Below are 19379 nucleotides of genomic sequence, written 5' to 3' on the forward strand. Positions count from 1 at the left end.
ACTAATTTGATATCTAATATGAAATTAAATGGGAAAGATTTAAATCGCTTGATCTTGGGTAAAGTTGGGAAGGGGGTTGAGATGCGTTTTTGGATTGACATTTGGGTGGGCGATGTTCCTTTCATGGAAAGATGGCCTCATCTGTTCAGTTTGAGAGTGTTTAAAATGTGCAGGTTGCAGACAGAATGAAAGAGAACCAAGTTAATGGTGGTTATGCTTGGAATTGGTCTAGACAACCTGAGTCTGATGCGGAGCTTAAGGAATGGAAGGAATGTTATGAGGTTCTTAGCATGGTGATGATGTCCAATGATAAGGATTCGTGGTGTTGGTGCGATGGTAACCAGGATGGTTTTTCGGTTAAGGAAGTCAGAAAGGCATTAATCGAAGATAGGGGACAAGTCATCTTCCGAACTTTGAATGGCGTAAATGTGTGCCTCTCAAATGTAATATCGTGGCATGGAGAGATAATTTGGATAAATTAGCTAGTAGAGTTAATTTGAGAAGAAGGAACGTGGATATTTCTTTTGTTTTATGTCCTTTATGCGATGATTTTGAGGAAACTGTGGAACATCTTTTTACTGCATGCTCGGTGGCTGATAGGGTGTGGTTGGCTCTTAGTGTTTGGTGCAAAATACCTCCAATTTATATTTTCGACTTCAAAGACATTCTGGATATCCATAACTTCTTTCAAGTGGGAAAGAAAGCGAAGAAAATCATTTACAGTCTGGTGAGTATTTCTTGTTGGTGCATTTGGAAAGGTAGGAACGAGATGGTTTTCAATAAGAGTAGATGAAGTCCTCAAGATATTATAGGAGAGGTTAAATCGATAGGTTTCGCTTGGGTTAAAAATAGAATGTCTTGTAATTATATTAGTTGGGTAAAGTGGTATATACTCTTTGTATATGTTGTAATTATGTACCTTTTGCCCGTTTGGGTTGGGGGTGTTGTTAGTTGTTTGGCCTTCTGCTTGTTTGGATCAAAGAGATGTTTTAATGAAGTTTACTTTTCAAAAAAAGAAGATACGAAAAAGGACAACTTTTGATGATAAGACCTCTAAAAGATGGTAGGACTAGAGGGGTTGTTGGTAGGCCCATGAACAAACCACGTGAACACGAACAGTAGTTTGTTTGTGTCCGTGCACTTATCTTTAACCGAACACGAATAAATAGACAATCATATCTTCTTTATTTTGTTTATTAAGAGAAAATGAACATGTTCGTTCGTAAACATTTTAAACACGACACCAAAAGGGATTGAAAAACCTACAAGGACAAGGCATCTTTTTACCGAAAGGGTGTTCTTATAACATGAGTTTGTAACGTTACCGATCAAAAGTTCATACCAATAGTATGAAGATAAAGATAATGATGAAGATCTTATTTGCCTAATTTTGTAATTATCTTCTAATTAAGTATTTATTATAACTATATGTTCGAATGTTACATGGATTATTAGCTATAGGTGTCTAGCAACAGAGATTGTTAAATTGCAAACTAATCAATATAGGTTTGCGATTTCTAAATTGTGTTGTTATTGATCAAACTCTAGATTAACTGTGTCCAGTACTTCCACTGCTTAAACAAGTAACACAATTAAATGGAAGAAGAGGTGTCCAACTATAGCTGCAACTAGTAGGGATGAGCAAATGGTACCCAGTACCGAATTTACCGAACCAGGTACACTTTCGGTACCGATTCGGTACCGACTTTTGACATTTTCGGTACCTTCGGTACCGGTATTTACCGATTTTTACCCTCAAATACCGGTACCGAACCGTACCATACCGGGTATATTCGGTACCGGTCGGTACCGAGCTCATCCCTAGCTGCAAGGGGTAAATGCGTTGGACTTGTCAGGTTAGAAGTGTATGAAACCCATGACTTAACATTTCAGGTTTAAAGAATGTCCATGTTTCTTCTTAACTTTGAAACAAGTAATGTACTACTACTGTACATAATCATGTACACAAGAATCAGAAACCAAGAATTGTACCAACACACTTCACCTCTCACTTGCACTTCTCATTCACCATCAACCTGCAATCAGGTGACATATAAATGAGACACTCTATCTCTAACCATTCAAACAAAAACATTCTTCGTTGTTCTTTTTCACGAAATAGTCCCTCAACCCAATTTCCGCATCCCTAACTATTATGATCTTGACCCTAGACCTAACTAACTATTGATATAATAATAATAAGCGGATAAAAGTAAACTGTATAAATATTAAAATGATTGAATTAGCTTTAGATACACTCACATTCTTCAAACGCAAACACCCCTCCAAGCATGTTATCATCACTATCGCCATCTTCGTCGGATATTTTCCTCTGAACATCAGCCATTTCATCAGCTTTACAACCTTCTTCCTCAGTAGACGCTTTGCAGTAATCACGCCCAAACTCTTCTTCATGCGTTTGAACTTTATCAACAATATTCATACTCGAGTCAAAATGGTTAGGACCTGGGTTCGAACCCTCACTAGCAACGGTTGCTCCAGCAGCGGTTGAGCCGTCAACCGGAGATGGAGAACTCATGATTTCATCAAGACCAGAAGATAACAAGCCATCGAAACCAGTAAAAGAACCCGCCCTATTCAAACTGTCATTCTTATTTACAGTTGAAGCAAGAATAGGATAAGATATCCATGGTTCCATCTGTTCTAGGTTTTGTACGTCTGCAGGTTCCCGTGATGACCCTGAAATGCAAACGACATCCAAAACAATAGAGTAACCGGCATATTTGGGTCATGCCACCTTTAAAAACAAATTATTTGCATAACAAAAATTACTGCTTTACCATGAGAGACTGTGGAATCTTGAGGAAACTTTTCATTGCCACTACCAGTGTTGGAAGACGAAGCAGAATATCTACCAGCAGTAAATACTCTACAAAAAAAAAAAAAAGAAATATATCGTGCCAAAAACTCGGTAAAGAAACAAAATATAAAGAGCTAATGTATAAGACATTAAATGTGATTAGATGAAGATATATCCTAACCAGGTTTCAAATAAACAATTAAAAATAAATAAAAGAAACATGAATTTGAGAGTACCCGCGGTTTATCCAACCAGGATGAACGACACGAGAGCTGTCAAAAACAGGCAGTAAATCTTTCTGCCTAACTTCAATTTCGTTTACCGGGATTGTTTCGATATCAACCTCCCCCTCGGTGTTATTTACTGATTCACATAACTGTGGGGCCATCACATAGAAACATATCTACACAACAGAACAAAATCATAAGCATGCTTTGTTTCAAATGAAAACATAGAACAACACAGATTAGTAACTAGTAAGTACCTTGGACTTTTGCCAAACGGGAACTCTCCCGGACTTCTTTTGCACCTCAGCGTGAGAAAGATACCAACGGGATCGTTCTTGGCGTTTACCATCTTCATCATCAGAACTAGTCATGACAGTTTCTACTGAACCGTGTCCGGTAAGAGAGTCCCCGCCTACAAACTCCTCTTTTTCGGGCCAATCTGTTCTTCGGCAAACATCCCACCATTGAACCGGTGCGACTTTTACCCGCAAGTCTTCATCTTCCTTCAAAGGAGATTCACCTTGCTCTCTCCCTATAGAAGGCAACAACTCATACTGAATTACATAGCCAGATGGACTATACACCAGCAGGTGCTCTAACGTTTCCACATTTGAGACAGAAGGTGCAGAATTTCGGCATATACAACTGTAGAAAGTGGCAGCAATGACGCCAGGTGGCACTGATGTCCTTCCAGATGCAGCATTGCCAACCGAATTAATCCACCCAAAATTAACGTTTTTTATTCTGCTAACCACAGATAGAGTTACTGCTGCTGGCGGTGGTGGTGACAATGATTTATCATTTGTGAAAGATGAAGTAAACCACCAAGGTAATGATACAAAATCTGAAAGTGCTCGCCCGTTAATTTTGGAGTTTTGTAACTGAACACCAGTCTCGCCGCCAAAAGGAGATAATAGAAAAATGTGGCATGTGCCCCTAGATGAAATTACAGCTATCCATTCACTATATTGGCTAAAACAAATGTCTTGTATCACCTGTTAATGTAACATAAGTTAAATCACCAGTGACCAGATAATCAAACCGGAGGTAGCAAGATGGATGGCACGACTGGTAAGAAATGGGTCAGTACGGGTCGAAATATGCTAGACCAGGTTGTCCGCAAACAATTCTGTCCATTTTTTAAATTTTCTTTACAACTAATCAATGTGTTACAATACATAAATAAATCTTTGAATAAAACAATTTAGGAGGTTGTATGCATTGAAATAAACTTTGTACACACATTCTATTTGACCCGTTTGAAATAAAACCCAACCCAAATCGGCTGGTTCATAAGTACATGGGTTAAAACTGCCACCTCTAAATCAAACAAAAACAAAACAAGAATATAAAAAAGAGAGGAGGAAACTCACAGCGGATGTCATGCCACGATGGAGCTTGTAAAGATGCACATGAGCAGAATTCCAATTAAAGTTTTGGCTTCCTGAATCACATTGTGAGGAGGATGGAAGGATCCGGAAAATGTTAATGTTGTTCCCATGTACCGATGCGGTGACCAATAGAGTCCCGCTTGGATCAAAACATAGTGCAGATATGGAACTTGCATGGGCCCTAAATTGTGAAACAACGGCTCCAGATACAAAATCTTTAATCACAACCTGCACAAATTATTCAAAAAAGAACCATCAACTTCATTAATAACTCTAACCATTAGCACTATTACGTTCATTTCAAACACTTGCATTTTAGTTCACCTTAAAAAAGATGGATTATAGGTTACCGAGGTATCAAAATACAGAAGTATTACCATTCCAGCATTATCATTCTCGGTTGAATGAGCCACAGCCCGACCAGCTTTCCTACTGGAATTGAATGAAACGGGAGAGGTGGAATACTTTGACAAAGTTCTGTAGCTCATGTCTCCGAGATTAATAAGACCGCTAGCGAGCTGCTTGCTGGATTCCATGGCATATCGAGCCATCAAACTTCCACTGCCAGGTGAGGTTGAAGGACTAACACCTGGAGAAGGACTCAGGTTTTGAGGACTTAAGCGTCCGGTATTTGACAATAAGGGATTGTTGGAAGCATAAGCCAGCCACCTGGGCCCCACAGCCATTGGCCCATACCCAATATTAATACCACCCAGTTGAGATATTGGGTAAGTGAGCACACTAAACTTGTTTTCAAGAGTAAGTGCGTCAAAGCAATATATCTGCCATGTACAAAAAGCACAGAAGTCATGCGACATGCAATACATACTAATCTGATCTTGTACAGCTTGTAGGATCTTGTAGACAGCTAAGGCTGACGCTTATTATTATATATGGTTAGCACATCTATAGCATTCCCTTTTGCATTAAATAGAAATGAAAACCTTTTTAATATGATAATACGCATGCTTTCGAGAAATAACTTAATTCAGAGGTTGTCGTTTTGACCATTTTACTTATGAATGGGTTGATTCAAGTTACCTCTATCTCTTACAAGTAGCAGACACACGTGTATTATAGATTATATATACACCATAGTTATTAAAGGCTCTAGGCGCACTCAAGGCGCATAGGCCTCGCCTGGGACCTAGGCGCAAGGCGCAAAAAAAAAAGCGAGGGCCTAAGAAAAAAAAAGCGCATAATGAAAAAAATTAAAAATATTTTATGTAGTAGAAAATTAATACTATCTTCTAAATAAAATAACAAATGCTATCATATAATTTTTAATATCATCAATTTAGTACCAAAAGTTGTAATATATTAGTGTAGAAAAGTAGTTTTCCTTAGATAAAAGTAGAAATCTGGATGAAATCTTGCTAGTATTTAGAGAATATAGCCGGAAACTCTCCGGAATCTAGGAATCTTGCCGTAATCTACGCCTGAACCATCACCCAGAGAATTAAAGCGCAATTGCCTTGACTTTAAGCGCAATTGTCTCGCCTAGCTTGGAAAATGGGCCTAGGCGCAAGAGGCGATGGCTTTTAACAACTATGATATACACACACAATATAATATATATGTGTGTGTGTTAGATTAAAATAGAAACATGCTGAATGGAACAGGTTGAAAGTCGCCCAAAGAGTACTCTTAATGCATAAAACCTACTAATTCATTCCCTTTATAAGCTACATTATTACTGAGATAATATAATCTTTGTGATTATAGCTGATGCACTAATTATTCATAATAGAAGAAACTAATAATCTTGAACAAAAAGTGTTCTGGGTCAACCCAAAGTCAAAAGAAATGAAATCGACAACTATACTTAGCACAGCTCCAGTAATTAATTAACTATAATACAATTAGGAACTTCTGTGAATAGTGATTTCAATTTTTTTTGTCTCTTTGTCTTTATTTTTTTGTTTTTTTAATACTTTTACCCCTCAACTTTTAACATCGACACTTACTAACCCTTAACTTTCTAAAGACTATGTAATTGAGTTTTATGTGTTCATATTTATGTACGTGTCGATATAAGTTAAAGTTGATTTACGTTTCAACGTAAATTTTTTTAATGAAAATGAGTTGGGTTAAATATAATATGTTATTATGCTTATTATTGTGCACGTTTTCAGTTGATCTACGGTTTAGCGTAAATTTTATTTTATATTATTTTTCCGAAATGAGCCGGGTCAAATATAATACGTTTCTGTGCATATTTTTATGTACGTTTTTGTGCTTATTTTTATGTACGTTTTTAGTTAGTCTACGTTTTGACATAAATTTTGTTCGGAAACGACTCAGGTTAAATAAAATATGGTTTCATTAAATTGTGTAAATTTGAGTCACTTTACGTTTGTCAAAACGCGTCATACCATTTTTAACTTAAAAAACAATAATTTCTTACGTACTTATTTTTATGCACGTTTCGGTATAAATTCAAGTTGGTTTACGTTTAGACGTAAATTTTCATTAAAGTTATATTATAGATAGTGTTTAAATTTCCATTTATAATTAATTTAAAATCAGCCCGTACCCCTGTCCAATTAAAATTTATTTTTATGGTTTTAGGTGGAGGTAAAACATGTGTAGATATTCTTTTGAGCATATTTCTTTCGGCTGCTATACTGAACCAAAATACAAATCGACCAAAACCCGCGGCGTAGCGCGGGTAATCTTACTAGTTATAAAACAAGTTAAAAACTTAATTAGACATAAAATCACAGGAAACAATGACAAAATAAAAGGCCAAATGTACATGGGTACTTACCTGTGATGCAAGACCTACAGCCACTATCCGTGGACTGCATCTAACCATATACACAGTTGACCTGAATCGTAAGACATGAACATAACTGTGAGACCTCAAAGAGTAAAACCGAACAGTTCTAGGAGAGTACATAGAGTTTTCCATCTGAGATTCATCCCTTTCATTATTTGATGGGCTTGTTTCTTCACTAGCCACAACCAATAGCAAGGGGTGTGACATTTTGAATCCCTCTTGGCCTTTCGTCTGTTCAGGGGTAGGCTGGATTTGTAGAAATGTGACTGGGTCATCACGACTTGAAACCAGTTCAATAAAATTAGAACCATCATCAACATCAAGGACTTGAAAACCATTGGAGTAACCAAGCAGGAGAACATGCTTCACGATAGTTGGACTAAGCTCTATTCTATCGAAGCAAGACCACAGGACCTGTTCAACCAAACACTGGTTGTAAGCACCAAGGAACATAAAGCCAGTTTTTTTTATGAATGTAAACATGTACAACATAAAATACTTGTAGTAACAAACAATATGATGTCGTTTTGATACCAAAGTTAACAAAGCTCCTCAAGTTTGACCATACATATCAACACGTGCAGCTAATGAGGAAAAAGAAATCTAATTTATATCTTGACCAAAAGAAGATCAAGCTGAGTTTAGACCACAAAGTATAACTTATTTAGAAAACTAGAACCTTATAACAAGATGTAAAATAACAAACCTTATGGCTTTGCAATTAAATGCGCAATATCATTTGTAAGGGTTCCATTTAAAAAATACGATATAGACCTCGTATAGGAAAGATCACTTTTGGTCTTTGACTCTTGTACCATAATAATGGTCTACTAAAAGCATTTCAAACCAAGAGACGGTTGCTAAAAAAAAATACATAAAAATGATCATGGAACAAAGTATCCACCTTTTGTACTCCTAGTTAAGCTCCTATGTGTCCCTAATTGACACACTTCCCAAGGTTTGTGACAGGCTAAAACTCCTTTCTAAATTTCTTTATGTTCGGGAGAGAGTGGTGAATGACCAAACAACAAAAGAATCTTGAAATAACCAAATCGTTCCTAATAAGGATTTTGGCTGATAAAGTCCCATATATTCACGTCACATTGCTAACCAATTAGTTTGTTTCCAACACATCAAAGATTTTATGAGTAGAAAAAGTGTTCAGTAATTTAGCAAAGAAATAAGAGTACAAAGAAGAATATACAACAGATGTTAAAGATAAATCAAAAGATATTTCTTCATCCAACACCGCCAACTTTTAATATTGTGATGATCATTCACAAAATATGGCCAAACAAGTCAGATCTAAATTTCCGAAAGCAGCAATTTCATTCAAGTCCATAAGCATACAGAACAAGACACATGTAACTTATCCTGCAAATCTTTATGTGTTTGTGTAGCATATATGAATTGAAAAACCACTAACCAAAATGGCACTCTCACCGCTTCAATTTACCCATCACAAGCTACTCACTTTTTCACTTGACTAAAATAAAATATCATCTATGCTTACAAGGACATGGTTGACGGACAATACATGTCATGATTTCTAAGACACACACAAACAATACACTTTTTACTAAAAGAACAAGAGATACTAACTCGAAGAAGAAGAGCTAAAAAGGTCAACTAACTACCACCAAGTGTATCCGATCCCACACCTTTCTCTGACTCGCCAGTACTTCCTAGTTTGCGGTAAGCCAGCTCGTTTTTAGTCTCTCCCAAATGTAGATTGTTCGTTACACATTAAAATATGAGTCTTATCAACATTAATATAACTTTGTCTCTATGCTTCTTTTATTTCTTGACATAAGTCCAAAAGTTTCCTAATTGTATCCACACACTTAAGTTGTTATTAAAAAATATAATCAAATTAACTCCCTACCACACCCCTGATATAATCTGTAATAAAACATCCAAATATCTCATCCACCAGTTCCCACTTCAAATAGTAGCTTCTCGTTTTTTAATTAAATCATCATTTTGCATCTTTTATTTCAGTTTTCATGCCTTAAAAATAATCTGAACTAGGGATGAGATTTTTTTTCCCAAATACCCATACACATACCGATTTTGACTGTTCGGTACATGTATCGGTACCAAGTTTTATTCATTCTGGTACTTTCGGTATCGGTATAAGTAAAAAAAGGTATTGGTACCGAATTTTATTTTATATAGAATTTCAAGAGTTCTTTTTAGAATGCATATCTTTTTTCGTATTATGGTACCCATATCGATTTTACCTATTTGGTTCCCTTATTATATTACTACTTGTATCGATTTTACCTTATATGGTACCCATCCTGTATTGGTACTCGGATTTTACCTATTTGGTACCCGTACGAATGCTCAAAATATTTAAAAAAATATAAAGTGGTACCGAGTTTGGTTCAGAATTCGGTACCGATATTTTCGGTACAACTACCGATAGTGTAAGTGTACGGATCCCATCTCTGAACACAATTCTCTAGGGCTTATACTCAATCTAAATAAAAATATTCAAACAAAAACTAAACTAAAACAAACCATAAACTAAAACAGAAGTTACAGAATTTTTAAAATTAAATCATTAATCCTTATCTCTAACTAACACCGCATAACACTTCCAAACAAAATCAATACCAATCGAACAAATAATCGATCGTAAAACATTGAAACCTGATCTTTTCGAAGTTCATCGGAAGAATCACCGGAAACTGATCTGACGTTAGTGGATACGGTTTTGATACAAGAAGAAATGAATCTAAACGAGTTAGGTATTAAGCCATTGCTGATGTCATGCTTATCATTGTTAGGTTTGTTGTGGTTTCTCCTCATAATAATATTATTCGACTACTTGTGAATGTCACCGGCACCACCACCGTCAAGCGTTGAAGAAGATTCGCGATGAAATGGAGCATCAATCGCCGGAAAAATATCGCCGGAGATGACGGAGATTACAGCGGTAAGGGGTTTTCAAAGTGTTTGTTGAGTTTGACCTTCACAACGACGGTTCTTCTTTCTCTCTCATGTTATTATTTACAAGTTTGCTTGTGAAGCTTAAGTTTTGTTGTTGTCATCTCAAGTCCTTTAAGATGTGTTATTATCACTTTTAATGTTCTTTGACTTGTTAACCGTCTATTTTAGCGGAGTTAGACAAGACGATCCTATGTCTTCCTTCATTTTTATTGTTGTGATAGAAGCTTTGTCAAGTATCACTAAAAAGGCTATTTCCATGGGTGTTTTTCACGAAATCTCTACCCCAAACGAGGTGCTGGTTATTTCAAACTATATTTGCGTGGATAATGTTATCTTTCTTGATGAATGGCTATGCCCAAAACCTCAACTGATTGTTACGATGCTTTTATCTTATCTCTACCCTAAAAGTTAAATAGAGGAAGAGTAGTTTGTATATAATGGTTGAGGAGGGTGATTTTAATAGGATGGTTGGCATTCTTCGTTGTAACTTAGGTTTATTTCTCTTTTCATACCTTGGTCCAAGTAGACGCTAGCATGAACCTGGTTAAAAACTCAAAGCCTATTTTGGATGCATTTGACTCTCGGCTATCCTAGTAGAAGACGAAGTACTTATCCGTTGGACGACGTCACTTATTAAGCTGGTCATAAATAGTCTCCCTACTTATTAATTCTCATTACACAGTGTTATGTGTCAAGTGAGTGGAGCTCTAGAAAAAACAAGATGGAAATTTTTAAGGGGTTGCTAAAACGAGAAAGCTTGCATAAACTAGGTTAAATGGGAATGGCTTGTTTTCTCAAAGGACTCGAGTGGCCTTGACTTGGGTGCTCTAAAGGCTATGAATATGGGGATCTCGAAGAACAGGCTCTAGCATAATGTCATTTGGGCCATTCAGCACACTTCTTGTTAATGGAACATTTTACTTATTAGATTATCTAGCTTTAGGATCTCGATAAATATTTACAAAGCTGAATCAGACTTGCTTCATCAGGATTTTGACATCAAGAGGCTTTTCAAAGGTGTATTAGGCTAAAGGAACGACATATGTTTCTCGTTAGATTGGTGGATGACGCTTTATCTCAACGGTTTCACTCTCTTTTGATCTAGCATCGGATAAATGGTTTATAGTGGTCGGGTGGCAGAAAGAACTGAATAATAATGAAGACAAAAGAGGGATCCTCGCGAACCTGATGAGATGGATCAACTTCAACAATTTTCTTGATGGAGTTTCTTTGTCTATAATGGATGATAGTTCGATCTTTAAAAGAGATGACACTGGCGATTCTAAGTTTAAATTTGCCAAAAAAAAAAAAAAAAAAAAAAACTATCAATGATCTTCATGATTCTCAAAACTCTACTTTTATTCTAAATCGGAACAATTGGGTTCCAATGAAGGTTAATAGCTTTTGTTGATGCACGAAGATGGACTGGATCCCAGATCTATAAGCTCTGTTAAAAAGGCACATCATTTCTAGACCAGACGTATGCAAATATATAGTGAATTACTGAACATCTGTTAATTTTTTGTAGTCTTGCAAGCATAATATGGATGGGATTAGCAAATGGTGTCGAATCCACCCTATTTGAATATGGATACATATGGGTAGTGAGATGTATGAGTTTTTGTAAGGATAATATAAGGTTTACCTAATTATATGGATGGGAATGACGAACCATACATGAATGCTATGAAGGAATGATTATATTGATATGGTTAATCGATTATTTTTCATATAATATAATTAATAGTAATTTAACCATGTGTTTCACTAAGTCTTGTTTAATTCTAACAAAAGATATAATTTTTTAACCACAAATTCACACATAATTAACCTACCATCTATTATCTATTAAGAACTCGCGCTAAACGCTAAATCATTCAAATAGATCAAATAAATTTCCATATTAAATATATTTAAAATGAATTTTAAGAATTATGAAACATAATTCAACCAAAGGAATTGCAAAAAGTATAAATTTCGTGCTACCAACTTCTTTTGTTGGAAGGGGTTGCATAATGTTTTATATTAAGCTTAGGGTGTTATCAACACTAGCGAAATTTTGAGGGGGTTTTATGGTAAAAGTAATATAAAAATAGGTAGAGAATGTGGAAAAATTACATCACGTCACGAAACCATTTTATTATTTTACTAAAATTATAAAGAATAAACCTAGATCCGGGAAGCAAGGATGGTATCTTCATCGCCCTACATGGATAATTCATTTCATTATTAGAACATGTGTAGTGGTAACTTGTTATAATGCCCCCACCATGGGGCATTATCCGACACGTGGCAACCCAGTCAGCATGGGGCATTATAGCATAAAGTGGTGTAGTGGGGATAATGCCCCTTTCAATCCTTAAAAAAAAAACAAAAAAACAAAGTGATTTCTCATTGGTGGGTCAACTCAAGTCATTGGCGAAGCTTTGAAGGGGCCGGGTGGGGCGCCCGACCCCCCAAACTTTTCGCTCAGTAGTGTTATATATGTAGTTTTCGTATAGAAATGTTTCGGTATATACGTTTTTGACCCCCCGGTTCTATAGAAATTTTTGGGTATATACGTTTTCGACCCCCCGTCGAACATTTCAAGCTTCGCCACTGACTCAAGTCATACCTCTAACAAGTGCAAAATGGCGTTATAATTATAATGCCCAAGCAAATTTTTTCCCCCATAATGCCCCATAATGCCCTATGTAATGGAAGAGTGGGCGTTTTTTTTGTTATAATGCCCCCATAATGCCCCACTACACATGGTCTTATAACCTTCCAAAGGATATTTTACAACTATAATTAGTAAAATCATGCAAAATATTTTTGAAACATTCTCTGAACCATATAACATAACTAATAGGGTGCCTGCACGATGCGGCGGGGACGATACTTTGTATTGCAACACTCGTTTCTGATGGTTTTCTTATTAGTATAATAATTATGATAACATTATTGTGGTGGATATATGTCATAAGTGTTACGCTATGTATTTATAGTAGTAGCTATAAAAGTGCATTAGGGTTTAATTTTAGATTTGTCACTCATTTATCTAGGAAGTTTGTTGCGGTTACTTTTAAGTTTTTATAAGATATATCTAAGTATAGATATTAGCTAGTTTTAATAAAAAAATATGACACATAATATCTTCATTTTATGTTAAGGTACTTTTAATTCTTTTTGTTTTTGTTTGCGTAGATAGATCACATCTTTATAGATTAGACACATTAGATCACATGTATTAGTTACTTGTACATTAAAGCATTATCGACTTATAACTTTTAATCCGTGCGTCAATATTGAACAAGACAACTGCCGAAACGTCGACAAAAATGTGTAGGTCATCATGCTATCTTTGGATTTTTTTAAAACAATATAGTTTATAAGACATGTCAAGAAAACGTAAAATGATTATAAGTTTGTTGTGGAGGGATGAATTGTAACTAATTATCTATAGTTTTGTTAAAACCTTAGGGATTTAAGTGTAATAAGTTTAGAGGCTAAAAAATAAATAGTATTCAAAAGACCAAACTACCCTCATTTTAGGAATCTTTCTATAAATAAAGGAGGGGAAAAGTTCTTAATTTTTGGGTATCTTAAAATACACATCCCTCATGCATTATAATATAGTATAGATTTATAAATGTGAGGATATACTAGAAAATTTATTTTGTTTAAGAAGGTTAAGAAATAATCTTAACTATCAATTGATTAATCAAGAGTTTGGATTAAATGAGTATAATTGATAAAAAGAAGGAGGCGTGTGAGTTTGTGTATGGGTATTCTAGTCAATCCAAAGCAATAGTTTCTCTCTCCTTCAATTCCTCCATTTTTTTAAACTTTGATAACTATTTCATACGACATTAATTTTTTTTTATAAAAAATTGCACCAAAAACCGAGCGTTTTTTATCTTTAAAACGAGTATACTATTGCTATATTTTTGAAAAAAAAGTTGAAAACCCAGATGCGTAAGACGAAATAGACAAAAAGCAAAAAAATGATTTTTTTTCTAAAACGCAATTGACAAAAAACAAAGAAATGTCTTGTTTCTAAAACGCAATAGACAAAAAACACAAAAGAACTGTGTTATTTCTAAAACGCAATGGCTGAAAAATACAAAGAAATGTTTTTTTAACGCAATGGCCTAAAACACAAAGAAATGTCTTATTTCTAAAACGCAATAACCAGAAAACATAAAGAAATGTTTTTTTTTTCTAAAACGCAATGACTAGAAAACACAAAAAGAAATATGTTATTTCTAAAACGCAATGGCTGAAAAACACAAAGAAATGTCTTTTTTTTAAATGCAATAACCTAAAAACACAAAGAAATGTCTTATTTCTAAAACGCAATGGCCAGAAAACACAAAGAAATGTTTTTTTTTTCTAAAACGCAATGGCCAGAAAACACAAAAAATGTTTTTTTTTCTCTAAAACGTAATTGACTAAAAACATAAATAAATGTATTTTTCTAAAATGCAATAGACTAAAAACAAAAAAAAAAAGTCTTTTTTTTTAAACGTAATGGACTAAAAACACAACTAAATGTGTGTTTTTCTAAAACGTAATGTAATAAAAACACAAAAGAAGTGTTTATTTTAAAACGCAATTAACTAGAAATACAAATAAATGTGTTTTTTTTTTCTAAAACACAATGTACTAAAAACACAAAAAAAAAATGTTTATTATAAAACGCAATTGACTAAAAACACATAAAAATGTGTTTTACCTAAAACACAATGGACTAAAAACACATAAAATGTGTTTTACCTAAAACGCAATGGACTAAAAACACAATAAAATTTGTTGTTTCTAAAACGCAATGGACTGAAAATAAAAAAAAAAGTGTTTTTTCATTCCTTTGTAAAACGCGATGACTCAATTCAAAAACTCAGATCGTAAAAATGCAATTCAAAATTTTCTTACATAGATCGAAGCCGATTTCTTCAATGATTGACAAAATTTGAATGCGAATCAGCGATCTAATCAAACGAATCGAGTGATTCGCTTCAAAATCCTGGGAAAAAAATGAGATATTGTATGAAATTAAACTGGACTTCTTCAAAAAAGTTGAAGAACACGTTGATTGGATGTTTGATTCATTGATCGTTGACGAAAATCGCACTATAATGTAGTGATTATTGAGACCGAAAGTGAAGAAAAGGTTGAAGATAGTGTGTTTTGAAGTTACAGGGAGAGAAGAAGGGAGAAGATTGAATAAAATTGACTAAAATACCCTTCCCCTTTATTTTTAAATTTTGCCACATGTCATAATCATATTGCTTCCTATCTTTTCTAGCAAAACTAAACTTCCTATTTGATCATCTCCCTAATTTATAAAACAATACAATTTAACAGGCGCAGAGCTTTCAAAGGGCAAGGGGATGCATCTGCCCTCACCAATGTTTCGATTAGCAGTGTAATTTTTCATCCGAATTTTTTAATATAAGCCATTTCATTATTATAACCTCCCAAAGGATATTTTTCCAACTATGATTTGTAACTTTCACTAAAATCATGGAATTTTTTTTAAACACTATTGAATCATATAATATAATTTATACATCAATACAATGTAACAGGGGCAGAGCTTTCAAGAGGTAAAGGGGTGCATCTGTCCTCGCCAATGTTTCGGTTAGTAGTGTAATTTTTTTGATTTTTCGTCCGAAATTTTTAGCATTATATAACCCCTCCCCCCCCTCCCAAAAAAAAATATTTTGCTTAATATTTTTCTTCCCTTACAAAGTTTATTGTCCAAAAAAATATATACACATTTTTGTTTTGAGTTAAAAAAAATGTAAAAAATTGGGCTATTAGTATTTGTTTAATAATTGGTTTTAAACTTGAAGTGAGTTTAAATATAGTCTCAAACTAGTTTTTATTTAAATGAAACTTGATGGTTCAAATTTAGTTTTTTTATGTGTAAGAACGAGTCCTTCGAATGAAAGAAAATTATTTAGTTTTATTTGGAGTTATAATTGTTTGATCTGACCCGAACATATAACCCGAAACATAGCGATAGGAAAAAATTAGGTCCCATGACTTTCGGCCCTCACAAAGCTTTTGGTCAAGCTCCCCCACTAAATTTAACATTATCATAATCACTGAACCATATATAATTTATAAAACAATACAATTCTTTTGTTACATGGTGTGGTGTAAGTTGCAATTTTCGTAAAAATAACTAGTTTTAACTTTTTATTTAAATAAGTTGCAACTTTTGTAAGTACAACTAGTTTTGTCAATCGATTATATTGTATTTGCACCAAGATACAAACATGCAGATAACAATCGAACCCGAACATGACGGATAAATCAGAAACCTGAAACACTTGGGACAGACCTGAACTTAACGGTCGTTATACTAAACACACTGTAAAATAACTGACCTACAATTGTTCCTCACGTAATAATGATACCTGGAAACTACAGTTGGTCAAACAAACGGTTAAAATTGTTCTCAACTGTAACACCTCGGAAATTTGTGTCGAATTATATGATGACACGTGTCCGATAAACTCTCATTTTGTGCCACTTTATTGGGCGAGGGGGACTAAATGTGTAAAATATATGGAAGAATGTTGTGGAGGGACCATTTATTTCAACATGTCAATTTAATTGACCTTTGAGTGACTCATACGGACCGTAAGCCTTATGTGCTTACGGACCGTAAAGAATGATTTTTGTTGTTACTGGGAAGTGGTTACGGACCGCAAGACCTTCTGTATTACGGTCCGTAAGGAGTGAAAACCAGGGGCGCATAAGCAGGCTTACGGACCGTAAGCCTGAGGCCCTTACGGTCCGTAAGGGGTGCAACTGACAGATTGTTCAGTCTGCTGTGACAGCCTGCTTGGTTAGCCATGTTCATGAGAATTGCCACCTTATTTTTGGTTCCTACACGGCAAGGGACACCTGCTATCATCTGAGAACAACCACTAACACTTGGATTGATCTTATGCATCCTCTACAAGTATAAATAGCAAGCCTTTGCTACCTTAGTTCCTTGCTCATTTCTATTTTCCTCTCTAGCTGCTTCTTGGAGTTGTTCCTGATCAAAAGGAGCCTCCTTTGAGTTTAGTATTTCTTCGGAATACAAGTAAGTATTCCTTCTTAGCTCTTTCATTTTATAAGCTAAGAATTTAGTCAAAAGTCAAGCAAATTAACTTTTGCTTTGACTTTCGGTTAAGACCATTATTGTCTAGCCATTGTTCGAATCGAACATGGCTACGTGATCGTAATAAGGTAGGTGATAATCCCTCAAAAGGGAACCTCCTTGAAATCACGTTAAGTTGGTCAAATGACGGGTTAAACTTATGTTTAATAAAAAGTCAAAACGCGGATTTTCGGAAAACTTATAAACTTAACTTACAAATGTTTAAACACATCTTTTTGACATCAAATCAGTTGGTAAATAATATTAGAACATGTCTAAGCATGTTCAACCCGTCATTTCCAGTTTATAGCTCGGTTTGCAACCGAAAGTCAAGCAGTTTGACTTTTACTTTTACTTTGACTTTCGATTCTGACCTGAATTAGCCGTGTTAGCTACTGAATTGAAGTTGCATTATGATCATAATTACGTGTAGGATAACCCTCTGTGGTTATACTGCTTGATCATAATCAGTTGTCGAGTTTTTATACAAGTTCATACATTATGCCTTAAAATGCCGAAAATGCCCTTTTGGTGCATAGAATGGTTTTAAAATGCAATGTACATATAATTTGCATAACCTACTGACTTAGTAATATAATTAAGATGTTTTGTCATAATGAACTTATTTATGACTCATCCGATCACCTGATATCGCCTATGCGCACACGGTTAGCTTATGTAACTTAGTTTACGTAAGTTAACCAAATTGGGTCAAATCCTTCAAAATTTTTTTATATTCCAGAATGTAATTATGTTTGCCCATATTATACAAGTCTTAGTACTTGTGAGGGTTTAAGCTACATTCTATTCGGTCACCGCTTAATCTAGCGTACCGTACCGTACCGTTTTCTTTATATTATAGTTAACCGGTCCAAAGTCTATGACTTGAATAGGACCCGTTAACATTCTAATTGGTTATTATACCATTCATTATGTAGGTCTCCTAATCCGTATGGATCGTCACAGAATCATCGATCCAACATAGAGTGCGACATCCTCTAGACCAGATTTTAACAGAAACGAGTAGAAACATAAATCTTCACAAACCCGATCTTTATTGATTATCTTCAAACGATTACAATCAATCAAAATCTCCAATTCGTCCAAGCCTCTTGCTATTACGAATTCTCTCTAAAAGTGATTAAGGTGATTAACCTAAACCCTAATGCTAAGCTTTGTTTATATAGGACAAGCTTTGCACATGGGCTAGGTCATGGGCTAGGCCCATCTCTTCCACCATTCCCCTTATGAGGGTTTGGTTTGGCCCAATCACTCTTAATTAACTAATACAAAGCTAAACCCGCTAACCTTTTATCGTTTTACTAATTACAAGATATCCATAGACCAAATCTAAAAGTTGTTGTCACAAATATGCACCAACAAATTCCCCCTTGACAATAGCTTCATAAAATAACTTTGTCTTCAGCCATCTTGCATTCTTCATGTAATCTTGCATTGTCTTTGGTCTTTGGATAGCTTCAGCTTTAATAGCTTTTGTTAGCAACAGACTCCCCCTAAGTTGATGCATCCAATCACCAAATCTTCAAAAACGTTAGCACCTGATTAAACTCCAGCTCAGCATTTGCATAGCAACCTTCAAAACTCTTCAAATTTGTTTGCAATGTAGAAAGGAGGTTCTACCATGCATCCAATCAAACTCCTCTTCACAGCACATTAACTTCTCAGCAACACAATGCTTCAATCTGTATACTATAAAACAAACATCTCAAGAAACCATAAGACTTTTTCAACAAAGTTAAATAAAGTATTATTATTCAAGAGATGGTTAAACTGTATCACATGTTAAGCATTTCCAATTCAGCACCAACAAGCAAAAATTTTGTCCAACACACAAGAACCTGCATGATTTAAGATTTTGAACTCACTTTCTAACACCGTCTCCCCCTATCGGTAACAATTCCTCCAAGAATAACAGTTTTCCATACATTAAGAATTTTAAAACGGAAAAGACACTATTTTTGGATTTTCATATTTTCTGAAAACAAGTAAATAACAACAGCAATAAACACTCTGTTTTTGTGAGAATCACCGGTAAGAA

The 19379-nt window shown here is 34.9% G+C and overlaps 1 protein-coding gene across 2 annotated transcripts; it reads right to left on the bottom strand.

Moving 5' to 3' along the window:
* Positions 1-1864: 1864 nt before the first annotated feature.
* LOC110916554 (autophagy-related protein 18h) lies at positions 1865-10263 on the bottom strand. 2 transcript variants are annotated; one of them, XM_022161260.2, is made up of 9 exons: positions 9880-10263; positions 7210-7635; positions 4817-5221; positions 4422-4667; positions 3306-4043; positions 3058-3224; positions 2802-2890; positions 2263-2700; positions 1865-2036 (listed from the first exon to the last, which is right to left on the bottom strand). In XM_022161260.2, exons 1-9 carry the CDS (start codon positions 10036-10038, stop codon positions 2032-2034), a joined length of 2673 nt encoding a protein of 890 aa, XP_022016952.1. In that variant the 5' UTR covers positions 10039-10263; the 3' UTR covers positions 1865-2031. The 2 variants fall into 2 exon arrangements, with proteins under 2 accessions (XP_022016952.1, XP_035831376.1); XM_035975483.1 differs by lacking the exon at positions 9880-10263 and adding an exon at positions 8859-8989.
* Positions 10264-19379: the final 9116 nt, after the last annotated feature.

The sequence above is a fragment of the Helianthus annuus genome, chromosome 7, assembly GCF_002127325.2.
Source record: "Helianthus annuus cultivar XRQ/B chromosome 7, HanXRQr2.0-SUNRISE, whole genome shotgun sequence".
NCBI classification, from domain to species: domain Eukaryota; kingdom Viridiplantae; phylum Streptophyta; class Magnoliopsida; order Asterales; family Asteraceae; genus Helianthus; species Helianthus annuus.

Coding starts and splice junctions, on each gene's coding strand:
- LOC110916554 (XM_022161260.2), bottom strand. CDS start 10,038: ATGAGGAGAAACCACAACAAACCTAACAATGATAAGCATGACATCAGC. Junction 7,636..9,879: donor ATGAACTTCGAAAAGATCAG/GTTTCAATGTTT, acceptor TTGGTTGAACAG/GTCCTGTGGTCTTGCTTCGA. Junction 2,701..2,801: donor AGATTCCACAGTCTCTCATG/GTAAAGCAGTAA, acceptor TTTGCATTTCAG/GGTCATCACGGGAACCTGCA.